The sequence below is a fragment of the Varroa destructor genome, unplaced genomic scaffold (genome assembly GCF_002443255.2).
Source record: "Varroa destructor unplaced genomic scaffold, Vdes_3.0 BEIS01000004.1, whole genome shotgun sequence".
NCBI lineage: Eukaryota > Metazoa > Arthropoda > Arachnida > Mesostigmata > Varroidae > Varroa > Varroa destructor.
Genome location: NW_019211457.1, coordinates 49,642,773 through 49,669,134, shown reverse-complemented (window position 1 = coordinate 49,669,134; position 26,362 = coordinate 49,642,773). Strand labels below are relative to the sequence as shown.

Below are 26,362 nucleotides of genomic sequence, written 5' to 3'. Positions count from 1 at the left end.
TATATAACCAGGTCTTGATTAATTTTGACCATACCGGAAGCCCTTGAACCTCAAGATACCCCAGTAGAGCTAGGCAATGGTGCAAAACAATCCTACCGATTTCCTTTAGCCTGTTTCTTTTCTAGACGAGACAAATCGCACGCTACACGTCTAGAAATGCTGATCCGGGATAAAGTTCTACCGCCGCGTACAAAAGACCATCAATATCGGCTGTCCAAACGAGATTCTTAGATATAGGAGTAATAGGGTGGGGTGGGGTTTCCTATTGTCATCCAGAGAAAAATCTCTTACGTAGATGCGTTTGCTTCTGTCTAGTTGTTGAAATAGCTGCTTCTTCATGTAGTGTTATTCAAAATTCGATTACAGGCGAATCTGGCTCGAACCTTTTTCATCCTTGAGACATACTTGAGGGTGCTTTCGCCCGCTCACCTACGCCACAGCCTAGTGTCCCATCTTTAAAACTTCAACAATCCTGAAAGAATGAATTTCAAAATTTTTCAGCCACCTTCCCAATTTAGGGCAATGCTTTAGGCCTAATACGCCATCTAAGAATCCAGTCATCCTCCGAACGATAGCCAAGGTCTAGGCGAATTGGAGAGAGGAAAAGCAATGAGAGTGAAACAAGAATAACACGAACGAATAGTAAAATCTGTGCATCAACGCCACAAACTTTTGCTGTTGTTTTTTGCGTCTCGCTGTTCGCTTGGCTCGATTTTTTCATCTCGTAACTTCTATGTTTTCCCATTCCGCTAGCAACGGCCGAATGAATATAGCAATGGTAACGTCAATAGGCACAAAAGTGGCAAAGCGATACGCACCAGAGACGGCAAACGCAATCCATTCTAGATGTGTTTCAGAGTTCGATAAGGCGCTAAGAATAGTACGGGTAGGATAAAAGTGACGTGTGGTCTTGACGATGGCGGAGACGACAGTATAACCGCGCTGAAATACCGACACGTACGAACAGGGGCGATGGGACCGACAGAATGGGGGTGCCCGGTCTTCCGGGATAAGTGTGGTAGCAAGGAACCCTCTTTTCAGCGACAACTCTCCCTATAGCCGCCTGCTGCCTCTAGGCTTCCACTGCTCACATGTCGACAGCATCAGTACTGGCTGAAAACGCTCTTTCTATAGTAGAAAGATCTCACAGTATATTCGTAACACCCGGATTTCCCATCTTGCTAGCAAAGAGCTATCGGGACGCAGGCGGAGCGGCGCATTGCAATCGCCTTTCTCTCCGTTCGTTTTTTCATACCCTTTCTGTCCGGCCTTCTCTGGCCTTGCTACCCTACTCTGCTTTCCTCTTCTTTTATCCTCTATCGAGCCTCAGAGTGGCCTGATAAAAAAGGTGAGGTGTCACGGCTCACCGGTGGGCTCCTGAAGTTCCCAATTTTTCCTCTCGCTTGCCCCTGTTTTTCTAGAAATGCTGCGAAAGTACGGTCGAGGAGTGTGTCGGTGCCTGAGCGAGACGGGCCTGAGGGTACACGTGCGGGACGGAAACCAAAAGAAAACGCCCAGCCCACGAGCCGAAATCCGGGCAAAAAGGAAGACGAAGCAGTTATGATGAATGAATTGAGCGAACCGGCAGCTGCGGTGGCAGCCATGGTGCTAGCAGCAACAGCGATGCCAGTACAGAGATGGCATACTAGCGGAAGAGACGATCGTCAGCACCTCATGGAGAATGCTTTACCCCCTATGCGTTCGTTCGTATGGATTTATTTCCGCCTTTTCGTTTGCCCATCGTAGTTGTCCTATCTCTTGTCGATGTGGATCTTGTAGAGTCCAGAGGTCTCTTCTTCTCATACTGTCATAGCCGACCCTCAGTGTCCTCTTCGACTCTTTATTGTACTCTTTCTTCCTACTATACCCTCGCTTCGGTCACAATGATGGAGGCCGGTGCCTTTCTGCTCCTTCTGTCTTTTCTTCTCGGTTTCTTCACGTTTATGCTCTCCATCGTTCGATCTCGTCGTCTTTTATCGCTCTTTCGTTCTCAGACTCTACTCAAACTTCTTCTTTCCGGCCTTCTCCGCTGTGGTTTCGGTCGTGCCCCGCGACACTCCCGTCATCAGCCATTACCGAGGGTCCGCACACAATCTTGCTCGTGCCCTTTGTCGTTGCGCACGGCGAAAACCTTGACACGCGCACGAGCCTAGTAGTGATTTATATTCCAGTTAAACATGCGAACGAATAAAACGTGAATACGAAACAGGCTGTTCTGGAATGGCGACGACCTTGCGAGACGAAGACGGGAGACTCGAGGCATATAGAAAGAGAAAAACTGAGACACAGACGCAGAGACACGGAGAAAGCAAAAATCCGGGGCAAAGTAGGAAGGGCCGAAAGACCGAGACAAATCCAAAGCTACAACTACGGTACGAACAACTTGACGAAACGGACCAAGAGGGTTAAAATATGATGGCAGGGGACACTGACGACGACGGTAAAAGAAACGAGAGGAAGGGGAGAGGAAAGTGAATTAAGTGAAGAGCACAATCGACAACACGGAAAGGACTAAAATAGGTAAAAATAGGTGGAAACAAGAGGAAGTGTAAAAAATGTTAGTAATTAATCTCGGACTACAATCGTTGTTACAACTAGCCGTATAGAGTTCACAAAACGTAGAGCGGAAACGTAACTCGTAGCTGGGGCTTAGCTTGCTATTACGCTAGGACAACTCATTATTGTGATTTATATTGTGTACGTATCACACATGTCGTGGTCCATTTTTTCGTGGTATTTTGTAATGACGGTGATATTGGAAGCTGCTTTGCCGTGAAAGATAGACGTCATAAATAACTACATAACATTATGATTAGGTAATACAGTTTTAGTTGTGCCGCTGGTCTTCCTCCTAGGAGACCTCCTAAATTTACAGCCTTGTTATTAAGAAATATCGTATTAATAATAAGAATCAGTACGTTTGAACATATGGATGAATGTTACGGTCCGTCGAAATAAATGACGCGGCGTACTCTGACGGAGTGATCGTACTCATTCAATTGCCACTTGCTTATTTTCTCACCTCGTATTTTTACGTATTTGACTAGTATGTTTTATACTTTTTGCTAATGCCATATGACATTGAAGTCGACTTGACGGAACGCATTGCTAAGCCAGTTGCTTCATTTTAAACCTGCCCTGTGATTTGTGGGCTGTTTCTACAACTGGTCATGGCACTGCCATAGTGATGTTAGGAGCACTTCGACACAACTTAGTTATGGCCTGTTTGAGACATCTACGCGTTCGCACAATGAACAATGACTACCTAATAAAATATCCTGATGAAAAATAAGGCAGTATAGTATTACATTTTAAAGCATTCAATTTATTCAACATATTACAAAATGTTTCACCCGCCATTATCGTCAGTCGTTGGATGGGTGTCCTGTTGCTGCTGTTGTGGCTTATTGTTGTCATATTTATTTTTATTTTCAACTATTCATTATCATCATCATTGCCATGTTTTTTTTAACTCCTGTTCGGTCATGTAAAATCGTTGAATTGGCAATTAGTCACTTTTTTGGGCTGGCACCGGACATCCGGCAACGTAAATCGTTCCTAACTGATTTTAATTTTACTGTCCTATCTTCGGTACATGGGCACAATTATTACCACATAAATACTCGATTATTCATAAATCGTACTTACCCGATTGTCGTTTGTTAATTTTTTTCATGTGTAGATTAAAATGGTTGGCCTCCATTAACGAAGTTTTATATAGTTTTGTTCGTTCGAACGATGCCAGTCCAACATAAATCTACCGCAGTAATTGTTCCTTAACGTAAATGATCCGTTGCTCAACGGCGACTTCATTTCCCGTTGAGCTTCGCATGTTCTAGTGGCTTTTTGTTTACCCCGCATGTTTGCCGTTTTCCTTTTGTTTTGTGCAGTCTAGGTACTCGCCCTTTCTGCAATTACCATTCGCGTGCCGTCATCTTTGTCGCTGCAGAGGCTTCTTGTCATTTTGTGTGGCAATTGTCGGCTACAAGAGGAAGAACATCGTAGGTGTTGTATTTTAGTATGAGCTGCGTCTGCAGAATTCAACTCCACAAGGAGACATGTAGGTCGGCGATTGGCGTATGATCATTTTGTTCCTTGTGCTCTTCTTATGAGGCAATAATTTTATCTTCAAATTTATTTTGTTTGTGAATATTTTATTAGAGTTATAATATTGCGTTTCTGTGTCGTCCGTTGAGAGGGCGGCAATAACGTCACCGTCGTTGATATTCGGTAATTTTTGTTATGATCGTTCGTAGACGACCTTTACGGATCTGCCACTGTCACTTACGATAACGTCACCGACTCCGATACTTTGCCTCTGAGACACGTACCGAAAGGTCTTCTTGTGAAGTCGATATTGGATGTTATCATAGTCAAACTTCATTGTTTCAATCGTAAACCCCGTCCCACACTCAGAAGTTGCAATATAATCGCTCATCCTTTTCTTTATTTCAATATTCATCGTCATCATTGTTACAGTCAGCTATGCAAAATCATCTCCGTGTTCCGCTAACTTGTCTCTCTCGTTCTCTATTTTTTAGTGATGTCTTCTGTTCCCCCCCAATATTTACAAAACATGTTGAGATACTACACAGTATTTACATAGATGTACAATTGCTATTCAATGGCGCATTGCGGTCTCTTGTGTATGCTGTTGGAAACATCTGTTGGTTTGTAGATGTATTACTATCGTCAATCCTGGGTATCTGCATGTTGTGTGAGTTATATGTAAACTATGTGTCATATTGTATGTGCTTACTAGATCACCCTGCTGTCTTTATGTTTGCTGAAGGGCATATATATTATATATATATATATATATTGGGTTGTTGAAAAAGTATTAACTGTTTTGCTTTACATTCAGATCCTAACGTAATATGAGTCATTTCGGGTCGGCGTTAGCGTTTTTGAAAGCCAAGATCTGGCGGTACTAGATGCGCCAAAGCTGTCAGAACGCCTTTACTCAGGTTTAAAACTAATCATTTGTAAAGCTTCGTTGTATTTTACATTTGTATTACGAAAAAGGGGCAAATGTTGTCCAAATCTACAAAAAATGGTTTATGATCAAGTTGCGTTATCGAAAGGAACGGCACAAAGATGGTTCTCTCACTTTAGTTCGGGACGTTTCGCTATAAAAGGTCGACCAATTACGGAAAAAAGTGAAATTGTAATAGAAATGGATACTTCCAAGGGACTAAACAGTCATCATTGAATAGTTAATCCATTTGAAAAAAACTTGGCTACACAAAAAAGCTCGATGCTTGGCTGCCACGCGAGTTTACGCGAAGTAAGTCACTCAATCATATTTCTATCTAAGGAACTCTATAGAAACGAAACAAAGTCGAGCCATTTTGAGGTGGCTGATCCGATATTAAAAAAAATAAAAAAGTAGATTACGTACGACAAATATTGTGCAAGTGAAAAGATGTACTACACGATTCGTGGCAAAGCTCAGAGTGACGCCAAACAAGGTAATGCTGTGTGCCTGATAGGAGTGCAAAAGAACTCTGCACTGTGAGCTTTTGCTGGCAAAACAATTGATTCGGACGTCCACGGTCAACAACTAAAAAAAATTATAACCACCAATTGGAAAAATTCTAATGAAGAAGAAAAAGCGTCATATTCCATCATGATATTGCCATACCTCAAAACTGGGAGAATTCGGAGCTAATTTCAATGCACCCGTCGTATGACCCGAATCTTACACCGTAAGACTATTACGTGTATCTTGGTCTCTAAGGTTCGCCTAATGGTAATAATTTAGTATTAATAGAAAAATACAAAAACCATTTGTCGCAATTTTCCGCCCGGAAATCACAGAACCTCTATAGTGAGTGATAAGATTACGATGTTACTAGAAAGAAAAAAAGAAGCAAGTCACCGATTAAAGTGGCGCTTACTAAGTTTTGTACTGTTAGCTTAAGCTATAAAAATGTTTGCTTCGATTTTTACTACAAACGGTGAATACTTGTTCGAGAACCCAATATATATGTTCAATCTCATTTTGGTTTATTATATCACCTCCTTCATTTTTTCATTACCACATCCAACGGCGGCTATGTGACGTTTTCGTCATTCTGTCTCTTTATTAAATACATTTATTAACGCGATCGTCGATTTCCATTTGTCCAAGATCAAAGATATCAATTCAGTTGAAGCGGCAGCAGAAATAACAACGAGCTTTGCGCTGCATAATAATTAACTTTTGCTGCAGGTTTTTTTTTTGCCGCTGAGCTCTTTTTGCTACGAGACTGTTGTATTAGTATACAGGCGCATATATTTTCACCAATTAGTCCTTCTAAGAGTATTCAATTTGTGTGCTTACCGTCAGTACACGCTGCACATCCGGCAGATCAGGTTCAACGACTCGGAGTTACCGTGAAAGGCATCTGCACAACAGTTTCATTGTTCTATAGGTGCCATTGTATACCATAATATCGAGAAGATAACTCAAAGAGGGTTTTCTGACTGAACTGTTGCCAACGCTATGTCTGTTGGCAAATGTGAAGATAACAGTGTTTTTGGCACTGTTACTTCTAATGCTATTAGACGTCATTTAGGCTGCTCTGTCTTAATTGATTCCTGACTGGTCCTTCGCTAATGGCATACCTCGACCCCGCTTTTGTTGCCTCTTCTCGTTACTACAGCTCTTCATGTTACTGCTGCTGCGTTCACGACTGTTTAAGTTCTTTACATCTGTAACTATGTTTCTCGCTACAGTCTATCTTGTTGTTGTTGTTGTTGTTGTTGTTGTGTCGTCTGCAATTACTGTCGTGTCTGCGGTGAAACTGGTGGGGGCATAATTGCGCTCTGCAGTTGGCTTCCGTTCGCCCCTCGTATCGGCACGGTAGAGTAACGGATGGGTCCGAACAGCGACAACTCGATGACCGGAACTTGGCCACCACCTGCGCTACTCCCCGATACAGATGTTACTTCCTTCCCTTCTATAGCCTTCTTTATCTTGTAATATCATCAACCTTTTTTTGTCATCATCCCTGCAAACAGATTCGACTGATTTCCTTCACTCATCTACTCGCACTAGTTCTATGCTACTTCTCGAGGCAACAAGCGGTTGTTCGGTCCTTAAGATTTCAGCTAGTCTAAACATTTTAATAGACAACAAAAAACATCTGCTGCTTATTTCTCATATTTAAGAAAGTCCAAAGTATTTTAAATACAAACGTTATCGTCATAAACAACGCTTGTATCGCTACTGTCGTTGCGGAGCCAGTCTTTGGCGGCAAAGTGGCTTGTGCATTAGCATTTAACTCTTAGTATATAGCTTTATTTTTCCCTTATTTTTTGGCGGCTTCTCTTAGCCTTCAGCATCATCAGTGGATTTCGAACAAAGGCGATTCGAACAACATCACAAACGTATGTGTTGGTGCCTGTCTGAGATTCCTGTCGTATTTGGGTATTTCTTTGGACGTGTGCAACTGGGCGTGCGTGTCTGTGTGTGTGTGTGTGTGTGTATATGTGTGTGTGTGTGTGTGTGTGTGTGTGTGTGTGTGTGTGTGTGTGTGTGTGTGTGTGACCTATTTGTATAGTGTATTCGTGCTGTACAACACGTGGCCCGGACTTCAGCGCGAGCACGTTTGTCGAGGGCTCAAAAAACGAAGCCACGAATTTGATTCAACCAGAGGCTGTCCAACACCGCATTGGAGTGCTGCTCGTGAATACGGACCACAAACTTGCTTTTGTAAAGAAGCTTACTTGCTTTAAATTCCATATACGTGAAACATTTATGACCTTGCTCAATTATAAATCTCATCGAGATGAGTTTGTTGTGCTTCGAGATGGGATTGTATAGCACCGTTGATGTACAACCTCATCAGCAAGGTTCCTCTAGCAATCAGGAACAACGCCTATCTTCCTGAATTTTTTTTATCATACAGACGATCCCGTAATTTCGACTTCTTAATATATCAAACAAAGGACGGACAAATCCGTCAAGACCACTAGTAGACAAAACTGTTAAATAGCTTGTCCCCACCTACCAGCAGACGTGCCATCCTAACCTAGAAGAAACTGTCTACCTGTGCACATCTACTCTGTTCTATGTTGTTTTGAAATTGTTCGGACTAAAACTCTCGATGCTGCTGCCCATCGCTGCTCACTTCCAACTGTCTCATATTTTTCATTATCGTTTTATGCCTTCTTATTGCGGTTATAAATGGCAATTGTGCCACCTGTTAGCTTTTTTTTACCATCATCGTTATCAGTGTCAATTGTTTCTTCTTCCTTTACTAATCAAATATTTCGCTCTACAGGTCTCATTTTGCATTCGTACACGCAAATGTTGCCGTTACGCTTTATCCTTCACGTCTCAGATACATACAATTCAGAAACACGTTCATTCACAAGCACGCATACACAGCTAGCAAATCCAGTCAGCACGCCGGTATCTCAGACATTCACCCACTTCATTCCGTCACTCACACGTTTGCACTGACGCACAAAAGAATAACATCGATTTTTGGCTTGGGGGCCCCCATTTTCTCGATGGCCGCCAACATTCGATATAGATTGACGTATGAGCGGCCATGTTCAGTTTAGCTGGCAATGATTACTATCATAATTAGTGCTATAATCTAGGCGTAAAGTGTGCTTATATCAAATACAAAAGCTCACTCACGCGACCACTTTACAGAGTATTATTGATAGAGAGAACAGACTTCTCTTGGCCATTATATAGCTAGAAGAAAAAAAAAAACGCAAATAATTTAATTCCCATCCTTGCTTGATTCACCTTCCACAGCTCCTCGATAGGACATAATAGGTTAAACATACTAACCTGACAAATATGCTCCATTCAACCTCAATGTTGTATCTTATAGCACTCTCTCTCACCCATGTGATACGCAGGTCCGTTGTACTGCCGCTGTTTTCTGATGGGCACAGTAATGATACATAATGTCCTTTTTTTGTTTTTTCCGCCTGGAGCCGTCTTGTTGACCTTCAGCGCTCGTTTGCTTCTGCGTCTGAATTGGCAAGGCGGCATTGAGCAGCTAGCTGAAATAGTGTCAGCGAGTACATGAAACTCGTGTAAACACGAATATGGACCATACGCTGGCGTACACACGGACCCAAAAGAGGACAATACAATGGATTTGTTCGAGATACGGCCACTGGAGAGGCTGAAAGCAAGTCAACGAACGAAAATCTCGTGTCGACCTCGGTATCTCGTGGACAGACCCAAAGGATTGACCTTTTACCGAAACCGCCGTCAAGACTTCGATAGTCAGGTAAGCATTTTTGCCATCCGCTATATTAAACTATATCAAGTATTTGCAACATATTGCTAGTTGCCGACTAAACCGAAGTAACCGACCGAATCATGTTGCAAAGTAACTGTATGTTAGATTGGCGATGACACGACGAAAATGTCGGGGCAATGGGTTGTTAGGTGTGACCAGTGCATCGTGTGTGGCAACAAAGGTCGCTTCCGTTACATTAATCTTTTTTTTTTTACCTTTTTGGCTAGACGAAAATTTAGCGGATAAACTGCATGACTTGTTGACAGCTTGTCTTTCCGAAACGTATTGAATTAAAGTAAAATACAATATATAAACCTGAGAGGACCAAACATGTCTCGCACTCTATATGCCTGGGGTGTCGTGAGCACCTGTAAACTCTAAGCAATAGCACACGCTGTCTTTTATTTATGAATTTCAAATGAGCATTACCAAATAGCTGGCTGTCAGTCTTTGAAGAATCCAGAGAATCAGTTGGTATTATGATCGCGAACCACCGCTGAAAGATATCTGACATTGCATTACTATTAATAAAGTTTATACAACTAAACACAGGTTCTTGTTATTGTCACATTCTTGCCGTAATAATTTTCTTCACCATAATTCGCATCACCTACATAACCAGTTTTGACATCCCTATGATTTATCAGATCAGTATCAACCCGTTATATCAAATGACTATGACGATTCAGCCAGAATTTCTTTGTTGTTCTGAACTACTACGATTATTTTCTTACTATACTCCGCGTTTGGCTGCTAGAAGTAGAGCTAGGCCTTAGGCTAGTCAGCTACATCAATATTGTTATCATAACCAGTTAGAAAGTGTAGGTGATCGTTCTATAACTCAGGGCTCGTTCCGTTTCTGTCTTGTATCTATCTCAAAACTAAAAATCAGATACACTATATTGTATTGTATCTGATTTTTAGTTCTGTGTGTAGTACTAGAGTTGTCTGTCTATTATTATTATTATCGCTTTGTCACTAACTATTACACTAAATGTCCGTCGTGTTCACTGATCCTTTGAGTGGCGGTCGCCAGTGGATTACTGTTAAATGAGGTCAGCTCGGCGTGCGGGTAGCTGATGTAGCCCACATTATACATGTCACCGCGTAGAGAGACTCCTACAGCGCCGGCAGGCGCTACTGGCCCTACCACACCGGGGGGCGCTGACCCAACGCCGTTCGCCGATGCCGAGGTGCGACCCGGTGGCGTGGGCGGTCCTGAGCCCGCCCGGAAGTATGGGTACTCAGCCTCCGAAAGACGCCGCTGTACTTCCGGTGCGTAGTGGACCCGATGATGATGGTGGCGTGCGGGAAGCGTCGCGTGGCGATCAGTTCCGCTCGCTGCTACCTGGGGCTTGGCACCGCCTGTCACGAGCGCTGCAAATGGGGAAGACATACGTACACAAGACACAAAATGTAAGACAGACACAGAACGGGGGCAGAGAAAACGGCACACATACACACACCACAACACATCAACGAATGATCAGCTTAGTTTTACAGTTGGGTGGGGAGTTTCTGACAGCGAGGAGAGTCGCCAATCACCTAAACGAAGGATCATCTAAAAGAACCATAAAGGGGACTGCCTCAGGCGATGTCAAATAACGAATTCGCTGAATAGAACTAGCCTCCCAATGCCGCTCCATTCGACAATATATACTATCGGGTAGAACCACTCTGGTGCGAGAGTCAGGTCAAACCAGTCAGCAGTAATAGCTAACTGACTGCACTTTTACAGCGTGGAACTTATCAAGTGCCCGCAGCAGTTGCGCTCAATCATTGCTATAAACTCTTCGCGGCAGCACTTTATACCATTACACTACTATTCTTACTCTGTCACGGCTAAACCCTATAGTTTTCGTACGATGAGAATAGCGAGATTACTGCAGATAGTGAAAGACCTGGCAATGTGCCTAGTGGCAGTTCGAGGTATAAGAGGGCAACAGTATCAACATAGAACTGGTAGAGCAGTCGTGCCGGTGATGAGTTGTAATCTACGAGGCGTAGCAGTGTTTGGCCTGTGGTGCGTGTGTCGAAATGCTTAGTTTTAGTTTCTTGTGAAGCTTCTGACAGAGTGGAACGAAGGAGCAAGATCGGTCTGCATGCGGATATATCATACTAGCTTGCTAGCGAAGCCCAGAGGCAATCGAGATATTATGCATTGTTGACCAAGTGAAATGCTTAGAGGAAAGTAGTCTTATGAGAAGAAGGTGATGGCTGCCTATCTCCCTTTCACTGGTGCTCCCGCCTTTTTTGGGAAGGGCAAAGCGACCGGAGCAGGCGCGATTAAAGTACTAGTTTTAGCCATACTATAACTATAACTTATGGAAGACGCTATATGTGTGTACAGATGCATGTCGTGCGACGAATTTGTTGCGGGTCTGCCCGTCTGTTCACAACGCTTAGCAAGTAGAAGAGACTATGTATAAACATGAAGGCATGTCATCGTCACGGGTTGACAGATGACACCTCATGCACGCTTTGCAAATCTGTTGGTGACAACTTACAGGAGTCATCGGGGTGGTGGAATGTGGGCAGCGTCGAGTGCGCCGCGGGCTGGTAGTGCAGATTGGTCTCGACGGTGTTCGCGGGTAACGAGGTCCCCTCGAGGATGAACGACGGCTTCGAAGTGGAGTCGTCGGAACAGCTGAAGTGTGCGGTATCACTCTTGTCTGACGTCGAACTTACTGTTTCGGCTACGGTCGCGTTCGTGTAGCTCGGAGGCGGAGCATACATTTCGATGGCCGCAGGCTTCGTGGCCGAATGTTCGCTTTCCTCTGCAATGCCAAAGCGAAGAGCAAAGAGACCCAACCCAAGGGGTCAAGGACACGTGAGACGCTGTCCAGACCGAGCGCCATGCGCACACATGCGAAGCAACAACAAGAACTACAGCTACTATTCTAGATAGGGAGCGTTTCAGTAATATAGTAAATAGCAGCGTCCGGACCCCCAATGGCAGCACCAGTGCTAGCTGCGATGACCGTGGCCGATGCCAGCTATATCCGCCTGCTCTACGGCCGACTGCTAGCTAGTCAGCAGGCTAATAGACTAGCTGATTGGACGGCGGGCCAGCCAGATACATGAACAACTAAATTGAATAATAATGCACACACACTCATATAGACACGCGCACACACACCCAAGCTCACAGAACGAAGAGGCCGCTCTCCTGAACAAACAACTTGTGCCATTACTGGTTGCAGCTGACTATCATATGCAGCCCGGCGCCCCACTGTCAACGCCATCATCAGCACCAGCAGCAGCAGCAGTGGTGGCATCAACATCATCAACGGAAACGCGTGCGAAGGTCAATGTAGGCTGGAGAGTGGCCTCTGTGCGACGTAATGTGAATCAAGAAAAGATCGGGTGGGGGTCGCATACCTGAATACGAATGATAGGTACCTTCGTCCTTCTGCCGCTTGCCCTTCTTCTTGCGGACGAAACAGATGACAAGAAGTATGTTGAGGAACAACAGTGAAGTTCCTACCACCGAGACTGACGTTATAATCATCTTGGGGATGTCCACTTTCGATATAGCCGATGGCAGTGACTGACCACTGGGCGGCAAGATTTCATCTGCAATGTAATTTTAAGCCATATTTTTACATTTAAATATTCAGATGCGGGAGGTGAGACGCCGTCTGGTGCACAAGAAATACAATGAAGCCACGTCTATTGACGTTTATACGGCAAACCTCATCATTGAGAAAGCCCGCAATATGTCTGTGCGTCAGCTGAACCATACCCTGAACGAAACAAGAACATTGGCAGACGCTGATAGCACGTCCTGTTATCGGTTCTACTAACATGGAGTTAATATGCGTGAATAAAGAAAGGTGGGTTTGCTGTTTTAAAACTCTTGGATTATTTGAGGGCTTTTGCAATGAGGGTTCGCTAAGTACACAATAACAGAAAGAACAGTTAGTCGCTCCGGTAGCCGCTCGTGTACGATATACAACTCGGCATAATAATCAAAGGTAGAAAATATTCTACAGCTCTTTTATTTCTCATTAGTGCTGAAATCCTCGTGCTAAGCCTCGTGCCTGGGAAAGTTTCCAGGTGACTACCGTATTACGAAGTGCTTTTTTCCAGTATAAACGTGAAGGCATGCAGGGTTCTGGGTGATTCTGCTCCGATTACGGCGTTCAGCCGGCTTTTGCCGACGACCCTTGTAGAGGTTTTGTTGTTCTTGATTTTCATATAAGGCTTCTCTTTGTATCGTTCGATTTTTTTTCTAGGGGGCAGGTACGGCGTTTGTTGACAATGAGGAGAATTAAGTGATCCAAGTTTCGAAGTATCACTGAGAAGTGTATGGACATAATCTTGGGATTTATTCAGCTCAGGTTAAATGACACCAGTTGAATTTAAGAAGGGAAATATTTGAAACTATTCCCGTTTAGCCGCCAAATATACACTGTTGATTGCTTTATGCAGGACCTACTCAATTAGGTCATGAATAAAGGAGTATTTGTCGTATATATTGGACACATTGGATTATACTGAATTGCGCAGAAAACCGAATGTTTAAGTGTCTGAACTTTCTTCATTTACGGATGCTTTTGAGTTTTTTTTTTAAAATGCACATTACCCAAAGGAGCACATAGCTAGCCATTCATTACACCTTTAGAATGGCTACGCGTCTTTGTACATGAACAAAATATATAGGGATAAAACTGCAGCAACAAACACTAAGCGAAAGTCTAGATAGACTATGTTGAGGGGTAAGAAAAGTTAATGAACAACGGGGTTACTACGCGATGCATTGATACTTAGATGGAAGACATTGGCCATCGGCGCCCCTTGATAGCTTTGCACATGGCGTAGCAGCCTTTTTTTTAATGGCTGGTCGCTCGAAGATAACGATGCGTTCCTCGCTGTGACAGGGAGAGGGCCGCGGAGTTTACAAGGTACCTAACAAACTGAAAGAGGTTCTAGACTATGTAGTCCAACTCATCTCGACTTTACTGGGGCAGGCTGAAGTGCATTCTGACAACGACTGTATCGACCAAAAGCGGTTGTCTCTAAGTCCTCTTATCCTCTCGATCACGGTCATTATTGCCCAATGGTGGCAGCCCGACCATTGAAATGATTTTGGTCTGCTCCATTGGGCCATAAAGAAGTTCCTTGGCTACGCGATGGCTTCACCGCAGCTGGTTATTCCGTCGGATCATCGAATCTCTACCAATCACACAAGGTTTGACCAGTAGGACATCACGTTAATGAGTGTGGCCGTGCGACCAGCACCACGAACAACAGCAACGACTGCAGTGACGCGGGATGAAACGATAGCCACGCAAACCGGGAAGAGGGTAAGGAGGATAACGAGGCTAAGGGAAGGGGTCGGGGGTTGCAACTAGACCGACTTCATTCGCCGTTTGGTTCAGTGAGTGAGTGGCGCCTCGAGGACTAAGTAGATGGATGGATGCGTGTATGTGTGTTTGATGGTGGCTCAATGAGTTGGTGCGGAAAAAGCCAATTCTTACGTCTCGAGGACGGCGCTTGCAAGGACAAGAATACTCTCGTCCATATCCCACGTGAAGGAGTCCTTTCTGCCTTAGTCTTAGTCACCTTTTTCGAAAAGAGCAAGCATTGTAACGCAGTCGACAGTTTATCTCCTAGTGATCTGCAAGATGCCGTTATTAGCCAACAGAAAACACCCGCACAGGCCATCATCGTTGACATCATCTGGTTATGTGCACCATCACAATAGACGACACAACGAGTGAGGGATACAGCATATATTCACATTCGTAGTTACGTATAAAGCTCGAAGGGGCAGCGCCTTGACATGCCTGTTGAAAACTTCTCATCTTAGACCTCCGTAGTAGTACTCTGAAAACTGCACCGAATCAATATTTATCTTGTTTCGATAGCCCAACACCTTAGACTACGGCTAAACGTGTCGCGACGATGTTAGCGAATGTAGACGACGATGTACAGGCCATCTAGATGCATAGCATCTAGATGGCCTGTTCTTAGTTGTTGTTGTATACGGAAAAATTGCTAAAACAAGCGGTGCTTGGCCAGTTAGTCAATAGATACAAAGTTGGATTCCTAGAAAACGTTGCGTTCCGGTATTCGTTTTACGCGTGTGTTACAGATGGAGCGAGAAGACGGCCCTTGGTAATATCGAAAAGAAAACATGAATTCCAACCGTGGATCTCGAACGAAAAGTCAACAGAACCTTATTAATATTTACACTTGAGCTTACCAATAAGATCTGTAGTCGAATTTTTATGTCTTATATAACTTGACAAAAAGTCCTAATAAAACCATTCATCTGTAAAAACTAGCGATATGAAAAGTGACGAATTGTGAAGCATGCAGAAAACAAGTGTAATGCCTATAATGACTTACCTAGAGTCCTTTCAAAAATCGGCTCACTGAAATTGCTTTCCCCGATGGAATTGTATGCTAATAGACTAAACTCGTATTCGGTGTCCATCTCCAGACCAGACACCGTCATATTGAACTGTTTTGGCGTTGGCACCTCTCGATAGGAAAAGCCTTCCTGTACTTTGTCGCGTGGCCGATAGCGCAATTTGAAGCTTTGCGCCAACCCACCGCTAAACCCTGGCTGCCAGCTAACTGTCATTGAATTGTAAGTTGCGTTACTGAGCGACACGAACCCCGGGATCTCAGGCGAACCTGTCAAATGAAATATAGACATACAAATATTATTGGTATACCAGGTGTGAGAATCACCATATCTTTACAATATATATGGTTACATCAGTCTGGTTCAGTACAAAAGTAACCGAAACCGTTACTTGTTTTTGTGCGGTTACAAGAAGTAACAAGGATGAACAAGTATTAAAAATTCAACCTAAAGAATTTTTCGTCACGTTTATAAATTCACATATTTTAATAATACCGTGATTGTACATTGAAGGCCAAACCTCCTGCCTACGTTTTTTTTGTGGTAATTTGCTATAGTCATGGGACCCATCTGCTTGCTTGTGCTGGTTGCCGAACATTAAGTCTACACATTCTATCGTCTTGCCTGCGATACATCTAAGTGAGCAAAATTACCTCTGACCCAGAAAAGAGATACGTGTTTCTTTTTGGCTTCTCGACTACTACCCGCAATCACCGAAAGCGCGAGACTGAGACATCAGCTCATTGTATTTGATCGCTTTGATTTTCCCGAGTGCACCGACGATGCCCAAATATCATTTCGAGACGACACTGAACAAAACAGTGGCCGCTGTCATTGGCTGGGCTGTGACGTAGTGGTATTTAGACTGCTGTCAAAGTCGTTGTCGCTTTCGCCCGTCAACCAACTTTATCTTCTCTTCCTTTATCTTTTTGTCTCTCTTAGCCGATTGCCGTTTATTCGATTCCACTCCAAAACGCTATTTCGCTACTCTACCGTGCCACAAACGGTAGCTCAGTCTCTGGCTGAGGGGTCGCAGCTTTTGGGTTTATCCTTATAGACCTACGCACAAACACGACGCCAAGCAGACTTCGCCTAAATGCACCAGTATACAGTCATCCCATAACTACAAAGCTCACTTAAGGCCGACCTGGATGCGAAGCCCTTTATCCGATCACCTCAGGCACCCAATTCCGCTATCCTCGCCAGTTTAGCCAGGAAGAGTTGGGTGTGACAAAAGTAGTAATCCTGCCCTGATGCTCCCCTTTTTCTTTGCTTCCTTCGGCCTCTGTGCGACGCGGTGGTCCGCAACACCGTGCTTGCGTTGCCGTTTTGGATAGCACGACAGCAGTAGCAGCAACGGCAACCGCGGATAAAACTGGTTATAGTACAGCAGAAGCGCGAACAAGCACTGGTAAAAGCGAGCAATTTCATAAATGTACTAGCACCACCATCAAACCCCGCCAAGACATACATTCGCGTTCACACATACGTACGTAACCATACAAGGGCGTACACACGCTTCTCTTTCTGTCCCGTCCTGCCCTCTTTGTGGTCGTATGTATTATCACTGGCGTTTTCCTGTTCATCCCCGAACTGCTAACCCCCGTAAAACACAACGCGTCATCCAGTTGCCACACGTTCTGATCATGAAATTGCGAACGTGTGCCTACGATTTGCTATTCGCTCAACTCTTTGTTATCCTGCACAGTTTGTGAGCTAATACTTAAGGTCCTTACGACCTTGATTGCTGGAAGCCGAGTGGTGTTCGAACAGAGTGTTAGGGTCTAAAGCTCTCTTTCGAGAGAACATTATTTTGGCGACGGCAGCGATAACCGTACCCATCTACAACGCTACTACTGCTTTCTGTGGTCGAAACGGGTTGCTGCAACGGGACCCAGTCACTTCGCACAGGAATGGCAGGAGCCGAAGCGGACGACGGGATCCAGGCATCGTGGCTATGCTGCTGTTCTAAGGGATACCGCCAAAAAGAATCGGCGTCAGCCGGCCACGTTAGCCTGTTCGATGGAACTGCGCGTTGGAAGCGGTGATGTCTTCATAGATCTGTATGTGTGCGTGTATGTGGGCAGTGAGAGAGATAAACACGAGGTAGGTGCTGTATAGACTCTGCTGTTGTTCAGGGCTAGCCCGCTGCAGAGGTTCAATGGCGGTATCGGTGCATTAGGTTTCCCCTCCCGTCGTCTCCTTCGATCTTTCTCGTTTGTGCCTTTTGCTGCCATTGCCATCGCTGCTAACACATACACAGTGGGGACATGTATATTTCGCTGTATGGGTGTGCATGATGATATTCGTACCTCGTCGTAGTCGTTGTATTCGATACATGGGTAAGCACCCGGCAACGTGGGCCGTTCGCACGCACCAGGGGAATGAGAACTACGTTTTGTCGAAAGGCGGCACGAGTCCAGGCAAGGCAAATGCTGCTGCTACCGCTGGTGTTGTTACCACGAAATCAACGTAGCAAACATCAGCGACGAAAAAAGCCTCACTGAGCTTCAGCAGCAGTAAAAGCGGCATCAATGATGTTGATGCTTCATAACCATCAAGAGAACGACGCTGATCTAGGCGAACTCGTCTAGGTCCCGTTTGCTCGCTTGCTTGCTCACTCTGTTCTTATACGGGTCTATCAGCCGTAATGCTATTGGAGAATACTCTCTACGAACAAGCCTACTGACGAGCAACAGTAGCAACGATGCTAAAAGCAGATATCGCTATCAGCTATGGAAGAGCATCTATACATCGGCACTTACTTTTACACATAAGCACACGTAAACAAGCCTCAGAGAGACTGTATAGCACAGTACGGATCGACACCCCTTAAAATAATATCACTCTAGAGAATGTCTAGCGTGTCGAATTTATAGCCTATTTTTTTCTTGGTACTAATACGTAGTCCGGCTGAACAACTCCATTAATAGACTATTGCACATATCGTCCATTTTAGCGTAGATCTTTACGAAACAGTAGATAGCCTTTCAATGTAAATATTATACAAACATATATACGTCTGTACCAGCCCATTGCTTCAAATATTTCTTTTTTTATTAAATAATGTCTCAAGAAGAAGTAGCATAGAAATGCGATGAAGGATGTCCGTTGTCTGTGGTGAATATAGGAACGTGGACAACATGAAGATTAGTTGAAGCACGTACCTTATCCATCCTGTTCTCGGACTGGGCAACCTTCGAAAGTGATTGTCTTCGCTACAAGCTTATAGGTAGGTCTAAAAGGCATATAAGTCTGGCTGCATGACTGCTTGCCCGTCTATGCACTGCACAAGAGGACATCTTCCCGTTCCGACAAAATTTAAACGAAGAACCAAAAGCAGTAGATGTGCAGAACAATGTCAAAGGGGGCTGGTACTTCGAGGTGGTCACCGTAGGAAAGTGGGTATGATGTGATTTGGGACGAGCTCATATGAGATGCTTCCAGGGGTTGGGGAAAAAGATGTAGATAAGGCGAGATTTATGAACCCCCTGGCCCATCATGAACTCTACACGTTTCCGTCGACATCAGCATCCAGCAACGGCCAACTACGCCGCGATAACACGCACTCCCTTACTTCGACTAGCGGACGCCGTCTCTAAGGCCGTCCTTTCAGCTTCGTTGCTGTCAGAGCCCTACCGGTCCATATAATCGTGTAAAATAGGCAAGGCAAAATGCACCCCGCTTTGCAGCGGTGACCGCAACGGCAATTCAGCGAACCAAACAACCAACTGTTCGGTCGTTTCAGTACCGCTAGCGATCATTGTGGTTAAAACTACAACTTCATGAAAAGCATAATTCTTTCCATTTGCTTGAATTCGTTCTATTTTTCAGCTTGAACAAGCTGTTAAACCAAATTGGCAACTATGTAATTTTGTACTATTCAGTGCAAAATAGTGCAAAGGGCAAGACCGCGTTACAAATTGCAAGCGCAACAACACGACACTCTCTTGATGTGCGTATGTATTAAATCATTTTGAATTCATAATAAAGGTCTTCATATTCGTAGAGCGTTACCATGGTTGCTTACACAACTTGATCACTAACTTAATAAGTTTGAAACTAAGACCCCGACTGGTGCTTAACGGCGATACCGGATATACAGCTTAAAACATTTATTAGATCATTGATTGGCCACTCACAATCCTCGTTTAGTAGAAAGAAAACCCTTGACCAAAGTATCGTCCTTTCCTAACAGAAATATTTGCAAATAAGCAGAACTTGGGCTAATATCAAAGCATAAAGACCATGCTCGCTGACGTTGTGAATACGTTATACAACAATACTTGCCACAATATGGTAGGAAAAACACATGTCTCGCCTGCTCATACATAAACATACATTGTGGTTGCTTTTTGTACGTTGCTGGCGAAAAATACGAAAGAAGAATGAGTAAGAAGCATAGGGAGCGCTTCGGGACGGAGGGTAAGCTTATAGTTAGGTCAAGCCAGTAAGCAGGCGAGAAGGAGATAGAAGGGGAAAAAGAGCAGTGCCCAAGGCCTAGCGTAGACTCGTTTCTAGCAGAGGCCGAACGACCAATCGGCTAATCAAAATTAATTGTGCTTCGTACAGTGTGGATATAGCAGAAGCCATATCTAGCCTTCTTCGTTTGGCTGCCAAACAGTATTTTGCTGACTAGGATTCCGGGAAGCTGAATCCAAGCAGCAGAACCAGTAAAGAAGAAGGGCAGGAACGCTGGGAAAGCAAATGGGACACAGGGTACATATTCCTCTCACTGCGAGCGGACGATGCGAACAACGAGGATGCGGAAGAAAACGAAGCAGCAGCGGCGATGGTGGTGGTTCTAGGGAAGCCAACATCAAGGGAAAATATGGCCCAAGCGAACATTTGGGGCTAACGACGATGTAACTATATGAGCTCATTTGGGAAAGATCCACTGGGTCTATGTACTACGTTCGACTAATCCAAATAGAAATCGCTCGAAACAGGCCAATAGTAAAGTAGACTGTATTTACCTCAATAGGTTAGTGGAAACGGTTCTCTGTGTTGTTTCAAAGAACCAACAAATTGTGTTTAATCAAAGCGCTCGATATTTAATTATGGGTCCGAATGACTAGTGCGTAGTTGTGTAGGTACGGCGTAGTTATAGACAACGTCATCCGTAATGTGTATCTAATTCAAGGTAAACGTAAGGCCATGAAATCTAGGAAGTAGGATTCTATGTTTTGTACGTGCAGCATGGTGTGTATATATAGCACACATGATAAGATAGTCATTTGACTTCTGAAACACGCAATTTGGCATGCCTTTGTACTTTACTCCGCAATAATTCGAAATAAATTTCTCCTAAAGGCAACTCATTGTGACGATAGACGAGCGAAATCTGTCATTTTTATCGCTCTCATCCACGCTTCCACCTGTTCCTCCTTTATTATTATTTATGTATTATAATTGTTCTCTCCAGGTATAGATGTGTTTCTCAACTTACCACTACAAAATGCTCTTAATTTAGGGTAGCCTCAAAGATGGCATACGAAGTATCAGCCAATATAGTTAATGATTCGAATGGCGTAGGTAAATATTTGCGTAGATATTTGCAACGAGCATTTATGGAAGGCATAAGGCGTTTCTTGAATGTACGGTGACCAGTTTGATCCGGAGCAGAATCGCGCAGTATCGTTGGACAGTGCATGCTACGGTCGTCTTCCTGCAAACCTGCTAGATGTGGGCAGCCGAGGGTAACGATTCAGAGCGCGAGCGCGCCATGTCCCGCTTCAAATTGGGTTGAACGACGATTCAAGTAACAGCTCATCTAGAATATAGGCACCAACCAGGAGCGGTGGGGTGCCCGATACGATGGAGGACGACGGCACACGGCGTCAGGTCATTCTTCAAACAAGCCGGTGCTAACACACTAACGTTCGTACATCTAAATAGACTTCATATACACTTTAAACAAGGGACAGCTATACGATTTTGTCTGCAGAACGCTGTGTTAAATCATTAAAGTTAAAACGATTGGAATCAGATTGTTGATTTGGAAACGATTGGCACGAAGGCCGGTACCAAGACCGCTACTTAGAGAATACAAGAATGTTCACTATTAGCCAGCGGTCGCTTAAGCCGAATGCTTCTACTGTCTTTTTACTCACCGACTTAGTGAAGCGGTGTCGGTATCAGCGACCAAATAAACAACTCAGTGGCTCCTGAGTGACGAGTGTCACTCACATCTCGTAAATCTCCGCAACGCTTCCCTTCCATAACTTATTTTCTACAATCACCATCGACCCACCTCCGTCCGCCCGAACAATTCGCAAGTCCTTTTTTTCCTTACGGTATTTTGCTTGAGCGTCACTGACCGATTCTGCCGGCGTCAGTAACTCAAATATCTTCTTCTGCCTCGTGTACATCGTACGAAAAGCGATCACCCTAGCTGCCGCCAACTAAAGCTGACCCGCTTTTCGTTGATCTGTCGTTTCGGCTTACGTCCACACTTACGCATAGATTCTTTGCGTCTTTCACGGCCCTTCGATGTTCCCCTAAATCGCGCATAGATGAGTGGGTGTCATCGAAGAGTCGAACAAACTCTTGAATAATGCGCTTAGTCATTGCTGGCTCCGATGTTCCTCGAGTTGAGCGTCGAACAGCGCAAACCCGTGCGATCTGAACGGCTCAGAACACCAGTACTTGGCGGCAACGGCGGTGGTGGCTTGAATTCTCTGGTCTGTAGTCTACTCCCCGCGCTTTGCTGTATATAATGTATTCATAGGCAGATCAATCATATCCGCAGCTGTCGTGACGCCATTGGCAATCTTAGTAGAAGCGGCGGTGGTTGCCATCGTTGTCCTCGTAAAAGGCATGTGTACGGAACGCATTGTATACATACAGAAACGTCGTGCAAGTAGGCAGGGCAGAAAGCTGATAGGAAATCCAAGCGCTTCAAAGGCGTCTATGTATAGTGCTAGGAGAACACGCTCGAACTCCCTGGATTGTTGGGTGGGGCCAAAGGGCGTTTATAAGCCCGTTTGCAAGCGAGATGTCGTAGACTGGCCACGGTTAAACCAATTGCTGCTGCCGTAGCGGTGGTAGCTAGATAGCTGCCACTGTATAACACAGCTAGACTCATAGGAGCGTATTTTCTCATGTCACGCTCATTGCCGCATGTTCCCCATTTTCCTGTCCGCTCATTGCGCCTATGTACCTGGATGCAGTCATCACGCGCAGGTGGTGATTAGCTAACTTATGCTATACTGCTTGCTTGCTTTGCCCCGTGTATCTCTTGTTCTGTCGTTTGTGAGTGCCTCTTGGCAAGATAATGGATGCCCATGTCCGTCGTTCAGATATACGTGCAACCCGATTTCTATTACAACTGGTACTGGAATTGCCGCCAAGCCAGCAAGAAGCGCCGAGTTATTCAAGCTACCGTACGTTAGTGGCGAAGAGGACAAGAAGGAAGATACGAGTGAATGCAATGATCCAAATATACCCTCGACAATGGCAATATGAATATTGTTATTATCTCTGTCTTTGTCGTTCTTTAAAGCCAAATGGCTGCTCCGTATTCGTCCATTGATAGAGATTCCCATAATATGCATAGACCAGGAAACACATCTCTATGAATGTACATGCAGATGAGGCCTCAGGAAACTAGCACTTTGTCCTCTTTGTCCCACTTGGCCCTCTGAGTAGCTTAATGTAATAACAAATACCTTTACTGGTCATTAGGTAGAGCGAAAGTATCAAATAAAAGTAGCGGAAGGCTTTATTCTACCAGCAGAACCCATCGTATGAATTGGAAAGGGGATAGCGGCTAACCGTCACAGAAGTTGGCCGCTATGTTTGTGGTTGTCCTTATTTGGTTTTGCTATACTTTCTGTTTTGTGTGCCCATCACGGCCATCGCCACCACTACTATTACAGGCACGACTGCCCGACTATACGCACCCCCCCCCCCCCCCCCACCGCCCCGGCCGTTAAAAGGACAACAACGCACACGGCTCCACGCAATTTGGCACTGCTGCTGGTGCTCGTCCGGGAGTACCAACGGCGTACCAACGGGTCGGCTAAAAGACAGCGGGTAGAATGACCTTGCTGCTGCCGCTGTAGCTACCATTCCATTTTCTGTATCCAATCCAGAAATCAGCGCAAATGGTGTCGTCTATATATTATAGAGATTCAGCAGTTCCTGAAATTACCCTCTTGAAGCACCCTGTAAACTCAGATAACTCCTAGTAAATCTGATAAAGCTTTCAAGCGTTTCAATTGCCAGGTTTAACCTATACTTTTACAACTCTTAATTAGAACATGCAAAATTTTAATGCTAAGGTAAGGTAAGGTTTGTCTTGTTAGGTCATTAGTGACATTGCCGAATTGACAAAGCACATATATGTTTTTATGGCATTTCGGTTGACGACATGTCTTCAGCAGCACCAAATTCAAAGTGTATGAGTGACTGTCACTTCCTTCACTCCACGGAATAGCAACACTCGGGTTATTTTTTTTTTTATCATTTCTTCTATTATAGATTGAGCGATGTAGATCCTGAGAAATGTTGTGCAATTACCTTTAATTTGCGTCATCGTTCGCCGAACAGTGGTAAAACAACAACCTACAAGTGAGTCCGGCTCAAAACGAGCAATCTGATGGGGGTAGGGAAGAACGGCTGTGGTAAGGAAAATAACGATGTTTGTTTACCAGCCCAGAAGATCTCATGCTCTAGTGGAAACGCTAGCTTTGGCTGAACCGCTTACCACTGGCTCGTCCATAGAGTCTCCGCTTAACCAGAAAACACTCTGATATCGGTTGAGTCTCGACTGGGCTTTGGATTCTGCGGATGTCATGTTTGTATTGGGGCTTACCTCTTAGCCACTAAAGCCCAATAAGCGAGACCGCTGGCCCTTACTAAGCAGCATAAGTGCAGCTAGTCGCCGCTTTCGGCTAATCTGGATTGGACATTGCCAACACGCGTGCTTACGCAGACACAGACATAGATACCAACTACACATAATCACTGCAAAGGCAGTGGCAACTCTGTGAGGGCCCAAGGTGCAGGAAAAGCGTCGACGAAACCGATGGTTAGGGCAAACAATCGGGCCCTGCAGCAGCGAGCGAGTGAGTCTAACCGGTTTGTCCCCACAGGAAGGTCCCATGGTTCTCCTGCTCCTACTGAAATCCATATAGTCACATACGCGCGACCCGGCTCGAAAGCAAGCTCTCCACCGTACGTTGACCATTGCGATGCAATGGCGTTCCCGTTAGGATCCTCCAGGGATCCGGGTCTAGTATCCCAGAAGCTACCGCTCTATCGTCAACATCGTCATCTTAACCGCATCCGCCATCACATGTGTCCCCTCTCTCTCCCTCCCTTTTCTCTAATGCCGTCCTTTTGGAAGCCAACAGCCGTTGCAGCTGCTCTACCAAGCAAGCAGCAGTAGCCGCTAGCTACTCGCCATCATCACAAGTCTGCTGGCTAATTGGTTTTAGGAAGGTTCAGTTGTGAGCTGGTAGACAACACAACCATGCTTGGATTGGCTAGGTTGCGGTCGTGCACGGTTGCCCCTTTTAGCCCCTCTCCTTTTCCCTTGTCCGCTGCTCCGCTCATCACGTTAGTCATGCCGGTCGTAATAGTATAAAATAGCTAACCGTTTCCGTTAGCTGATTCGGCAACATTCCCAGGTGCCGCCGTTATTGGCTGGCGTTCTTTCTTTCTCTTTCACCGCTTGAGCTCAGCTAAACGCAGCACTGAGTATTTCTCCGCATCCTCAGTCGGCACAGCGCTTACTTCGAATAGAACTGCTTTCGAGCCCTTACTGCTGTCGCAAACGTCGTGTTATGACGATAGTATGTAACGGAATGATGAAATCCTAGTTGTGACGCCCCTATTCCGCTTGACGCACTGACTCACACTCTGAGAGATGGACAAACAGTCGCACCCATCATATACGCTGCAAACGCATACAACTGCAATGTTGCGGAACATCGGCGTAGTGAACTCCGCCGGTAGCGTAGATGTTAGCAATCTCATACAGTTACCACTATAGCAACAATCAGCAGCCTGAGTGTATAGCAGTGTGTTGAAGTGACACCTTAATTCCTTGGAGTTTGCAACAGTTCGCTTTACTTTAATGGATATATGGAACACGGTGTATGGAAAAGTTGATTTCCGGTCCTATAAAATGTTAGGCTAAAAATTCAAGCCTACACACGCCTCGTGTTCTCTTCTGCGACCGGGGGTAAGCTGCATCGAGATCTTAATCTTGTATTGAAAATCATCTCCTCCAATAAAGCACATTTCTTTCTCCTAAAGCAACGGACGAACGTATCCGCTATACGTGACAATATGACAACTCCGACGTCATTCACGAATAAACACTATGAAACTGAAGTAACTATATGTTGCCTATTCTGGCAAGCGGTTATACCGGACTATTTTTAATCTAACTGCTAGTTGTTCTCGTAAGAGAGACATACTAAAGTCTTTCTGTGCTCGAAAGTGAAGTATGATTTGGATAATATGTGACATTAGAGCCATCAAAGTTATTAAAAAGAAACTCTGGCAAACATACAAATATACTAGGCATTCGTATCATGCTCTCCTTACTGATTCCCCTTAATCTAACTGGGCGTTTTCCTATAGCTCTCTAAAGAACAAAGTCTATAAGAATTTTTTTGTATGTTTATAGGCCTAAAAGAATGTATCTGACATAAAAGACATGAGGAAATCTGCCTTACTTTAAAAAAAGTTGAAAGAATCTGTAAAAAGGTCC

General features: G+C 44.6%; 1 protein-coding gene and 1 long non-coding RNA gene across 27 annotated transcripts in view; one reads left to right on the top strand and one right to left on the bottom strand.

Annotated features, from left to right (window-relative positions):
* The window catches only part of LOC111249008 (nephrin-like), a 226,991-nt gene that overhangs the window by 5,341 nt on the left and 195,288 nt on the right, over nt 1-26,362 (bottom strand). For 10 of the 18 annotated variants that reach the window (XM_022802241.2, XM_022802243.2, XM_086988784.1 and 7 more), the window contains 4 exons: nt 15,615-15,905; nt 12,639-12,833; nt 11,765-12,034; nt 3,305-10,634 (listed from right to left, as the gene is read on the bottom strand). In XM_022802241.2, coding sequence (XP_022657976.1) covers nt 10,243-10,634; nt 11,765-12,034; nt 12,639-12,833; nt 15,615-15,905 — 1,148 coding nt within the window. In that variant the 3' untranslated portion in view covers nt 3,305-10,242. Of the gene's footprint in view, nt 1-3,304; nt 10,635-11,764; nt 12,035-12,638; nt 12,834-15,614; nt 15,906-26,362 lie in introns of those variants that run through there. The other 8 variants (XR_015327502.1, XR_015327504.1, XR_015327499.1 and 5 more) reach the window with 8 other exon arrangements.
* The window catches only part of LOC147756317 (uncharacterized), a 102,695-nt gene continuing 85,437 nt past the window's right edge, over nt 9,105-26,362 (top strand). For 2 of the 9 annotated variants that reach the window (XR_015327511.1, XR_015327515.1), the window contains exon 1: nt 12,833-13,093. This is a non-coding gene — a long non-coding RNA (uncharacterized LOC147756317). Of the gene's footprint in view, nt 9,246-12,832; nt 13,094-15,357; nt 15,622-25,055; nt 25,829-26,362 lie in introns of those variants that run through there. The other 7 variants (XR_015327507.1, XR_015327506.1, XR_015327508.1 and 4 more) reach the window with 7 other exon arrangements.